The sequence below is a fragment of the Pterocles gutturalis genome, unplaced genomic scaffold, assembly GCF_000699245.1.
Source record: "Pterocles gutturalis isolate BGI_N339 unplaced genomic scaffold, ASM69924v1 scaffold16622, whole genome shotgun sequence".
NCBI classification, from domain to species: domain Eukaryota; kingdom Metazoa; phylum Chordata; class Aves; order Pterocliformes; family Pteroclidae; genus Pterocles; species Pterocles gutturalis.
The window spans coordinates 95586-110986 of NW_010113107.1; the positions used below are offsets into that span (position 1 = coordinate 95586).

General features: G+C 38.0%; 1 protein-coding gene across 7 annotated transcripts in view; it reads right to left on the reverse strand.

The window, feature by feature from the left end:
* LOC104462414 (core histone macro-H2A.1) overlaps positions 1 to 9438 on the reverse strand; it is a 37704-nt gene extending 28266 nt beyond the window's left edge. For 4 of the 7 annotated variants that reach the window (XM_010074342.1, XM_010074343.1, XM_010074340.1 and 1 more), the window contains exon 1: positions 9244 to 9415. In XM_010074342.1, the coding sequence (XP_010072644.1) occupies positions 9244 to 9415 (172 nt within the window). Of the gene's footprint in view, positions 1 to 9243 lie in introns of all 7 variants that reach the window. The other 3 variants (XM_010074341.1, XM_010074338.1, XM_010074344.1) reach the window with 1 other exon arrangement.
* Positions 9439 to 15401: the final 5963 nt, after the last annotated feature.

Below are 15401 nucleotides of genomic sequence, written 5' to 3' on the forward strand. Positions count from 1 at the left end.
CCAACTCAGTTCCCAATTTCATTATTTGCATTTCCCTGTTTCACAGTGGCGCTGCTCTGCCCTGAATACCGTTGCTTTGGTATTGCACAACACTTGCAAACTTTGCAACAGGAACTCAAGAGAAGGTTAAAATGAAACAGATTACTGTTAGACCAAACCCAAGCAGGCACAGTAGCAACTGCAGACCTGGATGGAAACAAAAGCGAATGCATTCTTCTCCCACTCCTGGAGAACGCTCTCGTTCATTTATCCTGGTTTTCAAACAAAATATTACTGGCCATTACTGAATAAAACTCCCTTAAAGCCTCAATGACAAGGCCTTTAGCTTATCATGCATTCTGGGCTGTAATACCTTCCAAATGTAAATACTCAATTCAATCTGGTCTGAGTTCATCCCCAAAATGTGGGGTTTTTTTCTTTTTTTTTTTTTTTGGTTTACATCTCAAGCTAAAATACTGCTGTTGCATTGAATCCCTCTGTCCACCTTCTCTTCAGGGAGATGAAATCATAGCTCTGAAAATTAAACTCTTAACAACGAACAGGTGATGTGTTGACACAAGGCCAATTTCTGAACATGCAAGTTCCAACAGGAACAAGCCAGGGGTTTCTAAAAAATTTTGAATCTGCTCCTCAAATGAAAATTGAGAACAATATCCAGAAATTTAAAAAAAAAAAATGTTGATACAATTCCACTGAGAAAATATCTATTTGCTACAAAGCCAACTACATGACAAGGAGTCTGTTTATTGTACTTCAAATTCATCATCCTTCCATCAGCATTTTATTGACTTCAGAATCATTTTACGTGATTCCGGAAGGTTTTAACCCAATCAACCCCAATCAACTCAGACTGTTGTTTCCTGCATTTTTCTCTCTGTGTATTCCACCCAATCCCTCTGGAATCCGCAGTTGTGAGAGGGAAGGTAGAATCATTTAACAACACTTTCCCTCTTACGTTACAATAAAACATTTCTCAGCCTTGGTTCAAAGTCGTGGAAATTTGATGCAGTGAAAATCAATTCAAGAAATTTTACTGCTTTGAACAAGCTTTGATGAAACCTCAACTCTCAACAGGGCAATCATTCTCTTAGGATGTGATTGAAAAACCCAAACTCTTCAGCCTTTTGTGTCTGAGCTGTATCAAAACTAGGCCCCTTAAAGGAGAAACTGTTAACTTTGCCAACTTATTGTAAGTTTTACATTTCTGTGAGGCAGATGACAGACGGCTGTTTACATAAAACTCAAGTTGAGGCCGCAAAAGCCACTTCCACTTAGAGCCTTCTGATCTGACACACTTCTTTTCAGCTCTTTTCTACACTTTAATATCATCCATTATTTTTTTTTGTAAGAAATCCAACATTATTTAACTTCCTAATTTTTTTAATTTCTTGGTTTACCATTGATCTGTAAAAAGTATACGAGTTCCCTTTTCAAAGAAACCTGAAAGTGAATTTCATCTCAAATGTTACTTATTATAACAGTCACACCCCAGGTACTAATTAAAAAAGCAATAGTCAATTTCTTCTCTACTGACTTAAAGAATCCCGATCTAACTCAAATTAACGTTTTTTCTTTTTTTCCATGGAGCTGCTTCTGCCTAGCAGTTTACACTTTGCTGTTATTCCTAACAGTTTACATATGTTTTAGAAATGCACTCAAACATGATTAATATAACTGCTGCCAGACGTCACTTGATCAAGTGCAGCATGTACATTTTGGTCTAGCTCTTACAGACTACAGGAGACTAGTCATGTCTTCAGACTTGGTCCTAGTTTAGTCTTTGACCTTTGTGGCCACATGTTAGGAACTTGTATTTCCAGACATTAAAGAAGTGGCAGATGCCCATCATCCACTGAAATCAGTGAACATTAATAACATTATTAATAAAAGAGGAGAGGACTTCATACTGAAATTTTGGATTTTACTGAAGTGACTCCAAGCCCTGGGCTTGAAAGAGGAAATGGTTACGTGCATCAAGGGTGTGCGCACCCATGCCCTACAAAGAGTAGCAAGGCATACTAGTCAGCGTCAAAGATTTTACTGAACAATGACCAAAGCTGATGCAATCCATAGACGCTGTGCTCTCATGTTTATAGTGTAGTCATTTCAACGTGGTCTGGCAGATGGTGATAATGGTTTCATTAGAAACTGCCTCTGACAGTGAGGGAAGTGGGATTCAGTTATTATTACTGAAAATATTATGACTCATTAAATTGCTGTTGTCTCAAAGGTTTTTCCCCTCATCAAGTCTTTTTGTACCAAGATAGCGATGGAAGCCATAATAAATACAAGCCTCTGTAGGCAAATACAACTGTTATTATTTAGAAGAAAAATATTTACAAATAGAAATTTACCAAGTAGGTGAAGGTATGGACTAGCTGTACTTTTTGCTCCGATGAAGTCACATCTAGCCTGATATCCTGCCCCCAGCCAGTGCCCAAGAGCAGATGCTCAGGAAGATTAAAGGAACAGGCAAAATTAAAATGCAATTTTTCCAGAACATTCCCTGATTCCAGCCATGTGCAGCTTAGTGGTTTCCCAGCTTAGAAATACCATCTTTGTGTTTAGTCCCCCAATGGATTTTAATTTTATGGATGTGTCTAATTGCTTTCTGAAACCATTCAAAATGGTTTGGTATCCGTTTCTGGCATCCATAACATCTTGTGGAAACTAGCCTCGCTACATCACATTTTTGCAATTTGTAGGAGACGTACCTCCTGTTTGTTTTAAAAATATTGTATTTCACTGTATAACCCCTAAATTTATTTTTCCCCAATGAAGTTTATATTGAGGACTGAGCATTTTATCTGACTGCACCTAAGAATCCACATGGAATTTCATCCCCGAAAGAAATTCAGGGATAAATGTACTGTGGAAAAAAAGACTGAAGACCAAAACACATAGCATAACTTGAACTCAGGCATTCTTAAATAATCCTTATGGAAAAAAAAAACATGCTTACAATACTTGATGTAAGAACTTCAAAAGATTGAGAAAATCTGAGGAAACTGCATGCTACTCTAGAAAGGTAGGATGCTATCTGTGCTACAGCTGTCAGTCCCAAGAATAAAGGGCCAAAGTCTTAAGATTTAGATTATTTTGTTGTTCTCAACAAGAGATACATATTAAGACAAAGATAAGGGTAGAAAAAAATGTGTGGCAAAATCAGCCACTTCACTTAGAACTCCATTCTTCAAAACAAAGGCTGATACCAGTATTAAATTGAACAGCAAAGAAAAAAGTCATTACTTTGTTGCAACTTAGCCAAATAAACAGATGTAACGACTGTTACTAGAATAAAAAGTCTTTAATTCTAGATCTAAGGATATTAAAATATAACTAAAATTTTATATTTTCAAGGGAGAGAGTAATTCAGCGACCATGATGAGAAAACAATCCAACCCAGCCCAGCATTTTGTACACTATCTGAATACGACACACATCACAATGCAAATTCTGGTGCATATTTACCCCTCTGAAATAAATCTCTATATTGACATGCCAGTATGCACTGGTAGGGCTTTTATTATGAGAAAATGCTTTTGCTTTCATTGTTTTTCATCACACCTGATCTGTGTAGCTTGGAGAATATCAGGTAAGTAATTTTGTATCAGCTTAGCTTTTGTAACCTGGAGATCCACTGAAGTTTATGGGACTACAGGATAGGCACGTACATAAGCGTTTACAGGGTCGGAGCCAAGGAAAGGCTTATTAGTGAAAGAAAACTCTTCATTTATACACCTTTGAAACAGACTGATTCATGCATTCATAAGTTCAGAAAAAAAGCTGGTCATTCAATGGATAACAATGCCAAGTTTTAAATCTAAAGAGGCACTTCTTACAAGTATAGCGATTTTTAACTGTGACAGTCTCCCTTCTGTTAAGAGAATGACACAAGTCTTACATAAAAGAGGATGTTACAAAGGAGCTTTGCTATGACGGTATTTTCAAAAGGTCTCTGCTTGCAAGGCTATTGCTATAAACAACCCTGCTGTATTTCGGGTCCAGTATTAATCCATATCAAAACCACACTGGATATGAAGAGGTAGTTTCATGCTTGCTCAAGTAAGGCATGGGTCCTACAAGCCCCTAATTTATTTTAAAACTCTTTTGTGGCCAACACTGTAGTTGGAATTAGTGTTTCTGAAGCTGTCTGTTTAAATAGAAGAAATGTACCTTGGTAGTGAATGCACGTTTCAACAGTATCAAAAAGATAGTGTCAATTAATTATCATCTTAAATTTCATTACTCCTGAAGGACCATTATTTATGGTATTCTCAGAAGGCCTGGAACTTGAATCTGCTTCAAACCTAATGTTTTTTTACTGTAAACCTCTGAGCTACCCCTCTGCCTCTGAAAAGAAGTTCAGCAGTACATCTGCTTCGACAAACAGGGCAAACCATTCTTTTCCTCTGTGACCCTGTAAAAATTTTCAGCAGCAAGCAGAACACCAGAGGTGAACAGCAGTTCAAGTTGATCAGCTTGCACATTGGAAAGAGAGTATCCGAAATGAGCAGTTAAACTTCCTGCCTTCAGGAAGGACTTTCCTTTTGCAGCCAATCAGTAACTGGCTTAAGAAAGTTTTCCACATCGAAAATTAATCAAGATGAATATGCAATGAACTGAGCTCCAGCACGTGAACCTCCATTAAAGGATTCTGGTGACATCAGAAAGCCTAAAAACAAAACCTCAGGTAAGCACCAGAATGCCTCAGATGCCATTCTAACCATTGGATTCAAAAGGTGCTTATATTTTACATTTTAACAAAATATATAACCAACAGTACACAATGGGCAGTAAAAATACAGTTGAGAAAAAAATGTAATGGGGAAAACAGACATTTACCATTTTCTCCTACCTTACTTCAGTATGTACAGAACAAATATAAATCAAAGTCTCATTTCTTCTGTATTCCTGTTCTCCTGCTGTTTTATAAACTTCTCCTTCTCCTCATTTGCTGTAACATTTTGGCAATTGAAAATTATTTACAATGTAGAGAAGACAATGGGGGGCAGGGGGAAGAGAAATCACTTGCAGGCCTGGTTCTTGCTGCCTTTAAATATACTCCAGAGATTTATATTTTTTAAGGGCAAAAGAGTGTCTTTTTCAGTTAGTAAGAAAGATTGGACCATATTGTAACTTGTGCAAGTGATACATCAGAAGGGAACATAGCTGGCTACACGTATGGCTGGATCAGTTCTGTCAAATACAAATCATGCAACTTCATCTGAGTGGCTGCCATGCCCAAATTAAGTCTGTGGCCATCCTCTTGACTGACCTAGTATTTTTTTTTTTTGACATAAACTGATACTGATGCACTATTTTGCAGAGAAAATAAGGAGTGGGTTGCAGTTTTCTGAAGTACACATTAGGGAAGATAAACAGGCAATGAACCATTGTAAAACAAGTGCCACAGTAAGGAAAGAAGACAAAAGGAATTACTAACACTGAACTTCTTGACAGCTTAAAGTAGTTGATAATGCTTAAAATTAGTTCTGCAGCATAAGCACAAACTAATCAAATATTCTGACTACTCCCTACAAGATAGGCAGCACTGCATGAACTGCTACTGCAAAGAATGAAAAGAAGAACCATGCATTATAGTACTTCAGTATCAACACTGTTCTTGCAGATTAAAGAAAGGAAGCAAATCCACTTGCTTTAATACTGGTAAAACTCAAAGGTACTTTCTGCACATTCACCCATGAACACTGACTTGCACCCTGTTTACAGTGGATACTACACTTCATTTCCTTAGATGAAAAGCAGGAAAGAATGAGCTGGTATGCTTAAGAAACCAAACTGCATATACTGCATGTGCTGATGAGATAATTATTTTGTAATATTACTTGTAGGTAACAAGAACCTTTAGTGAATAAGGGAAGGAGAATACTCGCTGTGCAACCTCTACATATCAAATATATTGAAAAGTGAGATAAGGAAAAACATTTTATTAGCTAAAGACCAGAAGGCAAATTGTACATCTAATAATACAATATTTTATTATTATTATTTTTAAAGTTGCTATAACAGACAACACAGGGAAGATGTATCCCAGCCAGCCCCTGTAGAAGAAGTTGTCAGAAGCCAAGAGGCTGTAAAGCAGCACAGCGAAGACACACAGTTTTCAGTTCACAGCAACTGAAGCAGCCAGACTAATTCCCGTGTGCTAGAACAGTGCATGTCCTTGCTAGAGGAGCTGTACCGTGTGTAAACATGCTAATACAAAAGTAGGAGAACAACACAAATGTAGTTTAAAAAGCACTTTGTGGAGTGCAGACTGAAGAAGGACTTAAACGACAAATAGGCCCATACATTACAAGAAATTACAGAATTAGTATTTTTCACTCTTTGCTGAGTAGCAGTGCATACATGGTAACAGTGGATAAAGTCACAACTACAGATGGATCCAGAACAGAACTCCAAATCTGAACAGCTGGAAGTATTACTGAAATTCAAATCTCAAACCGAACCAAACCAAAATCCCAGACTGAGCATATTATGGGCTAATTTCAGATTTACATCAGAGTTAAACTTTAGCAAAGGCCAGCAAAATTTAGCACCTCATCTTCTAAAAGATTAAAGTCAGTGCCATACTCTGCACACACATCAACTAGTTTTCAGACCTTGGTAGGTTCCTTTCTATTAGGTCACGTCTCTGTCATTTCCCCTCCTAGACTTTTCTGAAGTTCTTTTTTCCTACAACTGCTTTTGATATTTTGCATTTCTGCTCTCCTTCCTAGATGAACAGGATTGCTTTTTTGATTTAGCCAATTTATTAGCATGCCACTTCACGTGGTCTCCTGTTATGTCACGTTCCTGCTTTTATTTTGAAATGGTTGAAATGCTTTGATTTTGTCTCAGATCATGTGCTGACATGAGCATCTTTAAAAACTCTCCTAGAGAAAAGCCACGATTTCCTTGTTTTTGTGAAGTAATAACTGCAAAGAAATAAAATGAACACAGACCAAAAATTTCCAAGCATCCCATTTCAAGGGAGTGTTTCTGAATCATACCGAAAACGATGAATGACCTGAAGTTCAGAAAACATACTGAGCATTAAAGGCTAAAAAATTATGCTATATAGAGTGTGAAAAACTTACAGAAAGTTAAGAGGAAAAAAATCCCACCAGTCTGACAATCGTAATACATAACACTATTACTAACTCAGTAAGGAAAGAAAAGAGTAGCTGTGCTTTTGAGATGCATCTATGTATACAATTGAAAGAAAATACTGAGATACAGGATACTAGGACTCTCTTCCTAGCCTTCAGAGAAAAAAAAAATTACAGCTTGAAAATACTTAAAGGGAGAAAAAAAGAAGGTACTTTTCCCCTTAGCTCTCCTTCTCCTCTCCCTTTTTTCTTTTTCCTAAAGAAGCAATGTGTGCAAATTTTTTGCTGTTGCTAATCTCCTCGGCCGTTTCCCAGGATGCACAGCAGTTAAAGAAACACCTTTATTTCCCCAGCCTATTCTTAGCTGCCTAAACCATCGGTGCCTCAGTAAACACTTTAAATCAAACAGTTAACCAATAACATGTGCTGCTCATTAGCAGTGCCTTAAGCTCACCTGTATTGTTCTGTTTCTTTAAAAGGGCAGCATTCAAAGCACCCTTCATCCTAAGAAGCATTTTATTTGAGTTGTTATTGCTGTGAGCAGGAACCTAGCTGAAGGAAATGCTATTTTTTAAGGCCATCTATGAAGTTTAAAAGCATTCTTTTAAAGAAAAGGCCCAAATAAAGAAAACTATGAACATGAACAAAAAAGAAAAAAGTATATTTGATGGCTGAGAAAATTCAATAATGTAATATGAATACCTTGCAGAAAATAAGTACTCTATTAATTATTCTCTAATGTTACCAATCTTCATTTTTAGGGAAAATTTTTGAAGAAAGAAAATCAGCCTATTTCTCTTCTTCAATGTCAATATCCATTAAAAGGTGTATATAAAAGTGTCCTAAGAGTCAGGTCACTACAGTTTTAAATACTTCCAGCAAAGTTAAACCCCACGCTATGCTACTTTGTGCTGAAGTCAAAGAAAGAATGAACTGTATCTCTTCCCCAGAGACTCAGTGCACCATTAGAGCTTAAAGACTACTGTCCCCTGAAACACCTGAACCTACTGCAACCAGAACACTGACATAAGCAGACGCATTGTCAAAAGAAACACCACTAGGAGAAATTAGAGCCAATTCAAGCTTTTCCTTAGTCATGCGAATAGAATCTGTCTCCAAAGCTAGTCCCATCTAGGACTCGTGCTTTTTGCTAGATCCCTCACCTACAAGTATATGCTTTAAATCAATCTGGACAGCAAATGTGACTGAACTGACAGGTTATTCTTATCCATTTTTTAAAATGTATTTTATTTTAAGCAAACCAATATTGTGAAAAGCATATATGTTGAACGCTATTACAGCTGGGGTTAATTTCCCACTAGAAGACTACTTTTGTAATGTTGGTTGTGGTGTAAACTTGTGATGTTTTGACGAGAACTGCTATGTAAAGATCTTTACTTGCATGTCTAGTTGTGTATGTCTTTGGGCAAAGCATTTTCTTCCTTAGAAGTTTCTTTCTAAATGGAAGAAAAATAATACTTTCGTCCTTCAAGAAGGTACTGTGAGGATGAGAGAATTATTTAAGGTGTTCTCATTCTGATGTGATGAGAAGAACACAGAAAGGACTACAAATGTAAGCAAACAAGCTATGTTGATCCGGGGCAGATGAACAGAGTGTGCATTTATACACAGACTCAACCAAACAAATTGCAAACAGCATATGTAGTCTCAAAAATAATCTGTAAATTGAACAAAAATGTTTAAACAATGCTGTAAGCAATCTCAGCTCTGTGTAAACACTGAGAAGCTCTCTATTTAAAAGGAATGTATATGCTGAACGGACAGTTATAACCCAAACACAGCCATCAAGCACAAGATCAGAGCAACTGGACCGCAACACTGAAGGCCCTGTCCATATGCATTGACGTTAGCAGGAATCCTTCTGGCTGCCTACGTGGAAGAGTATTTACAACAGGTCAAAGCAAATCCAGGGCTGGAACACATAAAAGCCACCAAAGCTGTGAGGCAGGGGTGGGGGCACCTTGACTGTGGCTTAGATGTGGGATCAGCATAGCACTGACTTCAGCTATGACTTCTTTAGTCATCTATAAATCAGAGGATCTCTTTTGGTTTTTTTCTGTGCAAATTCAGTTTGTACTATTACTGTCACTGCTGCTATTTCACCTACCAGTCAGATATTCCAGTACAGCAGCCATGTACACCGGAGCACCAACACCAATTCTGTATTTCGGGTGGCCTTTCTTAATGTAACGTAGCATTCTTCCAACAGGGAATATGACCCCAGCCTTTGCGGAGCGGGAAGTCTTGGTGGACTTCTTCTTTCCACCCCTGCTGGACATTTTGTCTGTAGTGGGTCTGGAACAGCACTCTACATATTAGGAAGAAAAAAAAAAAAATGTTATCAATAGGGCCTGATGCTGTAGTACCATATACTGAACTTCAAGACAGATCAGAATTTTGGGGTAGGCAATGCAGCAGGGTGCCTAAAATGTACAGACAATTTGCCTTTTTAGGCCATACGCAATGACATATAATAATTTTACACAGAATGTTTACTTGCCATTCTAATGTTGGAATAATTTTATACAGTAAATATACAAGCCAGAGAAATAATTTCCTTTAAGTCTACTTTGGAATTACTTTTCTGAAATTCCTAATATATTGAACCCAGTACCATTAATGGAGCGAAGTGTGGTAACTACCTAATGTAAAACAAAGCTTCTGCATTAAAGCAGAGGATGCTTTCTGCAAGGGGACTGACACAACCCTCTGTCCTCTGGGAAACACTCTTGCCTGGTCATTTGAACAAGGGTGGTAGGACTGTTACACTCATTAATAACTATGTTGCTAGCTAGGAAAAACTGCCTCCACTAAAGGTTTCATAAAGAGCATTCACCTTCCTTAAAGAACTAGATTTTCAAGCATGTGTGAGTTTTCAGAACAAAGGCCTATGCACGGTAAAATACATCTCCTGTACAATAAATGTTCTATTTTGAGAAAGATCTGAAATGAACCCCTTGAGATTTGAACTCACTGCAAACCAGCTATCTTCACATCGAAGGCTCTACCGCTTCAACATGCCCTCTAGGAATCTGACAAACTTCAATCTACCACCTTTCCTTAACGTAACAGTGGTCTAAACACCCAGCAGATATCTGACAACTGTATCTCAGTTTATCTCGGTGAAAAAACCTACTGCTGTACAGCTGTCAAACGTACTTTCTTCTCTCTTTGATTTCTGCTCAGGCCGTAAATAGAAGCTGACAAATCCAAAGACATGGAGGGTTTGCAGGCTCTCAAGGTATCTTTGAAAGTTTAGGCAATGCACTGGGTTTTGAAATTAACTCCAAGGAAAGGAGACAGTCCCCATCTCCCCCTCCCTCCCTCCTGCATGTCTGAACTCTAGGGAAACCAGCTGTATGCGTCAGTGATACACATACCCCTGTACATCCTAGTTCTTTCCTTGCTGCACAAATTCTACCCTATACAAATGCAAATTCGCTGGTGTGTTTATATAGTCCACAATGAAACCTCTTTAAGCCTGCTTTCCCATCACACCAGTTCTCTGCTTCCCTCTTTGTTTTTCTCTCGTTTATTCTCAATTCTGTCCTTGTCCTTATGAACCTAACTGTATTTGCTGTATGACTGAACCCACAATGATCAAGTGAGCTCAGAATTAGGCAAAACAGGTTCACCAACCCCACTTCTAAGTTTTGCAACTTCTGTTCTGTGCTGACATGTCCTGCAGTCTTTTACATCTCAGTGAGTCACTGAGGTTCAGGTTATGTAACGATCAAACGAGGACCACTCAGGATAACAAAAGAAACATGAGTATCAAACATTTCCTTTCCATTTCCACACTCCATTCATCAAAGAGTCTATCCTTGCACAGCACATTAAGTAAAATACATGAAACGGACTTAATGCTTGTTAAAGGCAAATTAAATAATCCCATTTTACTAGCTCAGATGAAAGTCACACTACATTTATGAAACTGATGTAAAAAACCAGGAAACCTTGGAAGAAGGAAGCCATCGCAAGTGCTCCACATCCCCTTTTTTTCTGCCATGAACTCAGCTCTGTAACAACTATTATTCTGCAAAGAAGAGGACAAAAGCCAATTTCCTTGCCTTGAGAAATTGCCTAAATGGAGCTCACAACTCCTTTCAAAAATGTTCCATTTAATTGCATTTTGTCATCCAGTTAGCTCTGTCTTTGTTAGCAGGAAGGCTGGGTGTGGCTTTGAGTTGGCTATGGACCTTCTGCCAGAAATTATTGTCATAGTTCATAATCTATTTTTGTCAATAGTACAAATGTTTAATCTCACAAATGTTAAGAAATTGACTAAACCAAACACCTGTGAAAGTGGGCATGAGAAATACCTGCGCTTCTAGCCTTCCCCATAATTTCTTTGTTTTGTACTGATAAGTGAATGATGAAAAACATATTTTTTCTAGGGAAAACCCGCAAGCCTTAAGCAGTAACATTCTATTAATCATTTGGCTTACAAATTCATGGGATAGTCATAATAGTTGGAAGAGAATATGGAAATCCTTATTCTCCCTTTTTCTTTGTGAAAGTGTCATCTAGCCATCAGCTGCTGTAACGTTTGGATCAAAGTATCAGTAGAGTATGTAGCAATGCAGAACTACTGCCAAAGAGGCTTTGAAGGAGCTGGAATAAACACAGCTCACTCAGGTTAAAAATCCAAGTGGAAGACACACGCGGATGGCCGTATTGTAGCTGGTAAGAGAAAGAGATGAAAGAGCACTGCCCTTGCATTTTTAGTTCCAGGAAAATGACTTTTCATAGAGAAGTAAGGGAAGTGGCTCCTTCATATACTGAAACAAATGGGTACTGTACGTCACTGTCCCTGGATCCATATCATCTACCCAAAGCGATGCAAAGTTTGTTGTTAACATACTGTCATTGGTCACACTAAACCACCCACCCCTATATCACCCTTGTGCAAAACACTTTGCTGTTAGTTTCCAACCTTTCCATATAGTGTTCAAAAGATGTTCTTCCCTTTAACACACTATTTTTTACTTAATACCTCCAAGCCTCCTGTCATCTGCAGCTAACATCCACCCATATATAAAATGGTGTCTTTTTTTTTCTTTCATAATAAACTTATTTTATCACTTCTGCAAACTCTAGAGGTTAGATTCCCCCTTTATTTTATACTCCTGGTCACATTTCTCTCATTAATATTTAGGATAACCTTGGACCTATCTTGACAACTAACCTGATCCTCTCACAGCTTTCTAGCTGTAAGTCTATTTGTGAGGGAAAACTTTGCCTGAACCAGAAAGGTGGGGGGCTTGAACACTGACAAGAGCAAGAACTTCTGGAATTTTTAGGATTAGAGGTGAAGCACAACAAAGATGAGTTTCAGAGCTTCCTGTCTCCAGGATCCCATTCCTACAACATGTAGTGAATCACCGTACCTTTAGATGTTGGGGGTGGAGGGAGGGAAATTCCAATTAAGTTTCAAGTACCACCTTGAATTTTGCCAACCATGTAATTTGGAAGGGGTAAAAGAGAGCCTGGCATGAAAGCTCTTTTTTGGGCTTAATTACTGATTCAGGATCATTACTTTGCAGAACCTGTTTGTCCTGCCTTGGAGCTGAGGGATGGCCCAAGGAGCTCTCAAAGTCTCTACTTCTAGTTCTCCACAGCAAAAGAAAAGGGAAAAAAAGAGAAGAGATTTCACTTGCAACAGCTACAGACAAAAAATTATTGAAGTTAAATGTAAAGAGCATGGCAAAAGATCAAAAACGAAAGAAAACTATATGCCTCACACATTCTCAAATGGTTTATCTTTGTAACACCAGAAACTCTGGAATGCTGCCAACATTAATGAACCAGAGCTGTTTGCTGAGTCACTGCTAGCCAGCCACCAAAGGGAACCTTATCACACGTGCCATAGTTCAGACAAGATTTGAGCTGGATTGTTTACAATTAAAAAAAAAAAAAAGAAAAAAAAAAGAAAATCACAGTCAATGACAGTCAACACACCAGTCCTTTCCCTTCTTTCCCCTCTCTTGCCTCTGCAATGTGATCACTGAGCAACTCTACCAAATACATAGTGTCTTCAAAGATTTGACACTAAAGTGATTTCATTTCAATGTGACCGTTTACAAAATTATCGCTGTGATAATCAGGGGATATCACTGAGGAGACAACTTACCCAAGTCCACCTTTGACTTTGAATCAAATTTAACGCTGTATTCTCCAGTGGCACTGCTGGGCTTGGACACAGATTGTCCCAGTTGCAGAATTTAGCACCTGATTCATAGCCTTTTGAAAACCCCTTAAGGCTGTAGCAAGATTCATACTGCTTTCTAACATCTCAAAACCCACAGAAAGAAGAATTTGTTGGTACATTAATGGGGCTCACAGCAAAGATTCAAGCTACAAGGCTCCTCTGCTGTCAGGTCTTTGCAAGACAAAAATACATTTTTTAAGAAATAAAATAATATTAAGGTGCAGCGATGAAATTGGCATAATTGACATTTTTCTGTTTGAAATTGGCTGTAGTAACTCTGGTTGGCCATGTTTTTCTGTATAGAGATACTCCACTAAACCACACTTTCAAATACCATCTTCCTAAAATGCCCAAAGGCATCTGGTTTTTTCTCAAAGGTTTAACACCGCAGAATTCTGGAAGTACAGCATGCATATCCTGGTTAAAGTGATACCTAATTTCCAAATACTAGTACTTCATTAGCTCAGTCAATGTGACACTTTCATCAGTAATAAAAAAACCCTGCTATTAATAGTTTTCAGGTACTGGTTCTTAATGACTTAACAAATGAGTATGGATGCTACTGTTGTCAGGCAGGGACTGTTCTGGTCATAGGCTTACCCTGGTGTATTAACTGCACTCAGCAAACAGATGATTACATTTAGATCTACCTGATCACATCAGTAAGTGTAGTGGAATCCAGAAGATCATCACTACAAACAGGATAAATACTAAGATTTAGTAATTATTCTTCTTTCCAGTACAAAGATTAAGTTGGAAAGTTCATTTTTGTACCACAAGAGATTAACTGCAATGTTATTTCCTTCCTTTCAAAATATTAACCATGTAAGTGCTGCCATTCTCTCTTACATCTATTTGTGTACTATAATAACAGCCCCTCACTGAACTTTTTTTGAAAAGGTGCATTTGAATTTGCTTTGACAACTAACTTGCTCTGTTCTTGGCTGTTCAGAAGCTAGTCTGGTGTATTTATAAAATGCACTGTTTATACAGTCAGTATAAAATGACCTCTAATAATACTTGCCTAGCACAACAGTGTCTCGTCTGTGACTCTGGCTTCTAGGTACATCAATAAAAAAAGAGATAATCACTCAGGTATCATTTGATCTGATGTGATTTCAAATTTTAGCTTAAGTGCTTTATCAAAGCAGTAACTCTTTGTGATCTGAAACAGACAGAGGAGTGAAACCGGTTGTGAAACAGCTGTTCTAGCACTACATGAATTCCTCATCTGAAAAGGTAGCACCATACATACATTTATTTTCACTTGTAAAACCAAGAGAACGTCCCTCATCTAGGAATACCCAATAGGCGAACTTCCTGTTGAATATTAATAAGACTAAAATTCCCATAGTGATAACGTAGAGGATGGGAAAAAGAGAAATAACACTTTCACAAAATCTGTGTGCAAAACAAAATATTGATGCACAAGTGTATCCAACTGGCAAAAGTCCCTTCCTCCCACAATGGGTCTGAAACCCCCTTAATGTGCAAACCTCCACTAAGAACAGTACTAGGAGCATGACAAGACTATTAGCTGGGCATCCTGCCACCAATAGTCAGGAAAATGTAAATACAATTGTCTTCACTGACCACTGCTAGGAGTACTAGCATGAAATCGAGCCCCTTTGTGCATTATAGCTTTTGTATATTAGGTAGGAAGCATAAAATTTGAATACAGAACCTTAAATCACAATGGACAATTTATTAATTTAATGTTCAGAAAAACAGTTTTAAAGAACATTTTGAAAACTTCTTTGCTCCTTGACATTTTTGGAAGAAAGCAAAATGCTATAAAGAATTCACATGGACGCTCCCAAAGCAAAATCCACATGTAGAATGAAATTTAAGATAGATGCTATGCTGCTGAGGGAAGCGAGTGCAAGAACTCAGCCCACTGAGGAGGTCATGAATGTTCTGATCTTAACATCCCTCCTTTTGGAGCAAGGACTATGAGCTGAATCCTGCCCATCCTCCTTAGGGATTGGTCTGGGTAAGGAACTACAGCTTCTTTACACGTCTACAGCCTCCTTCCCTGACAAGTGAGCAAGCAC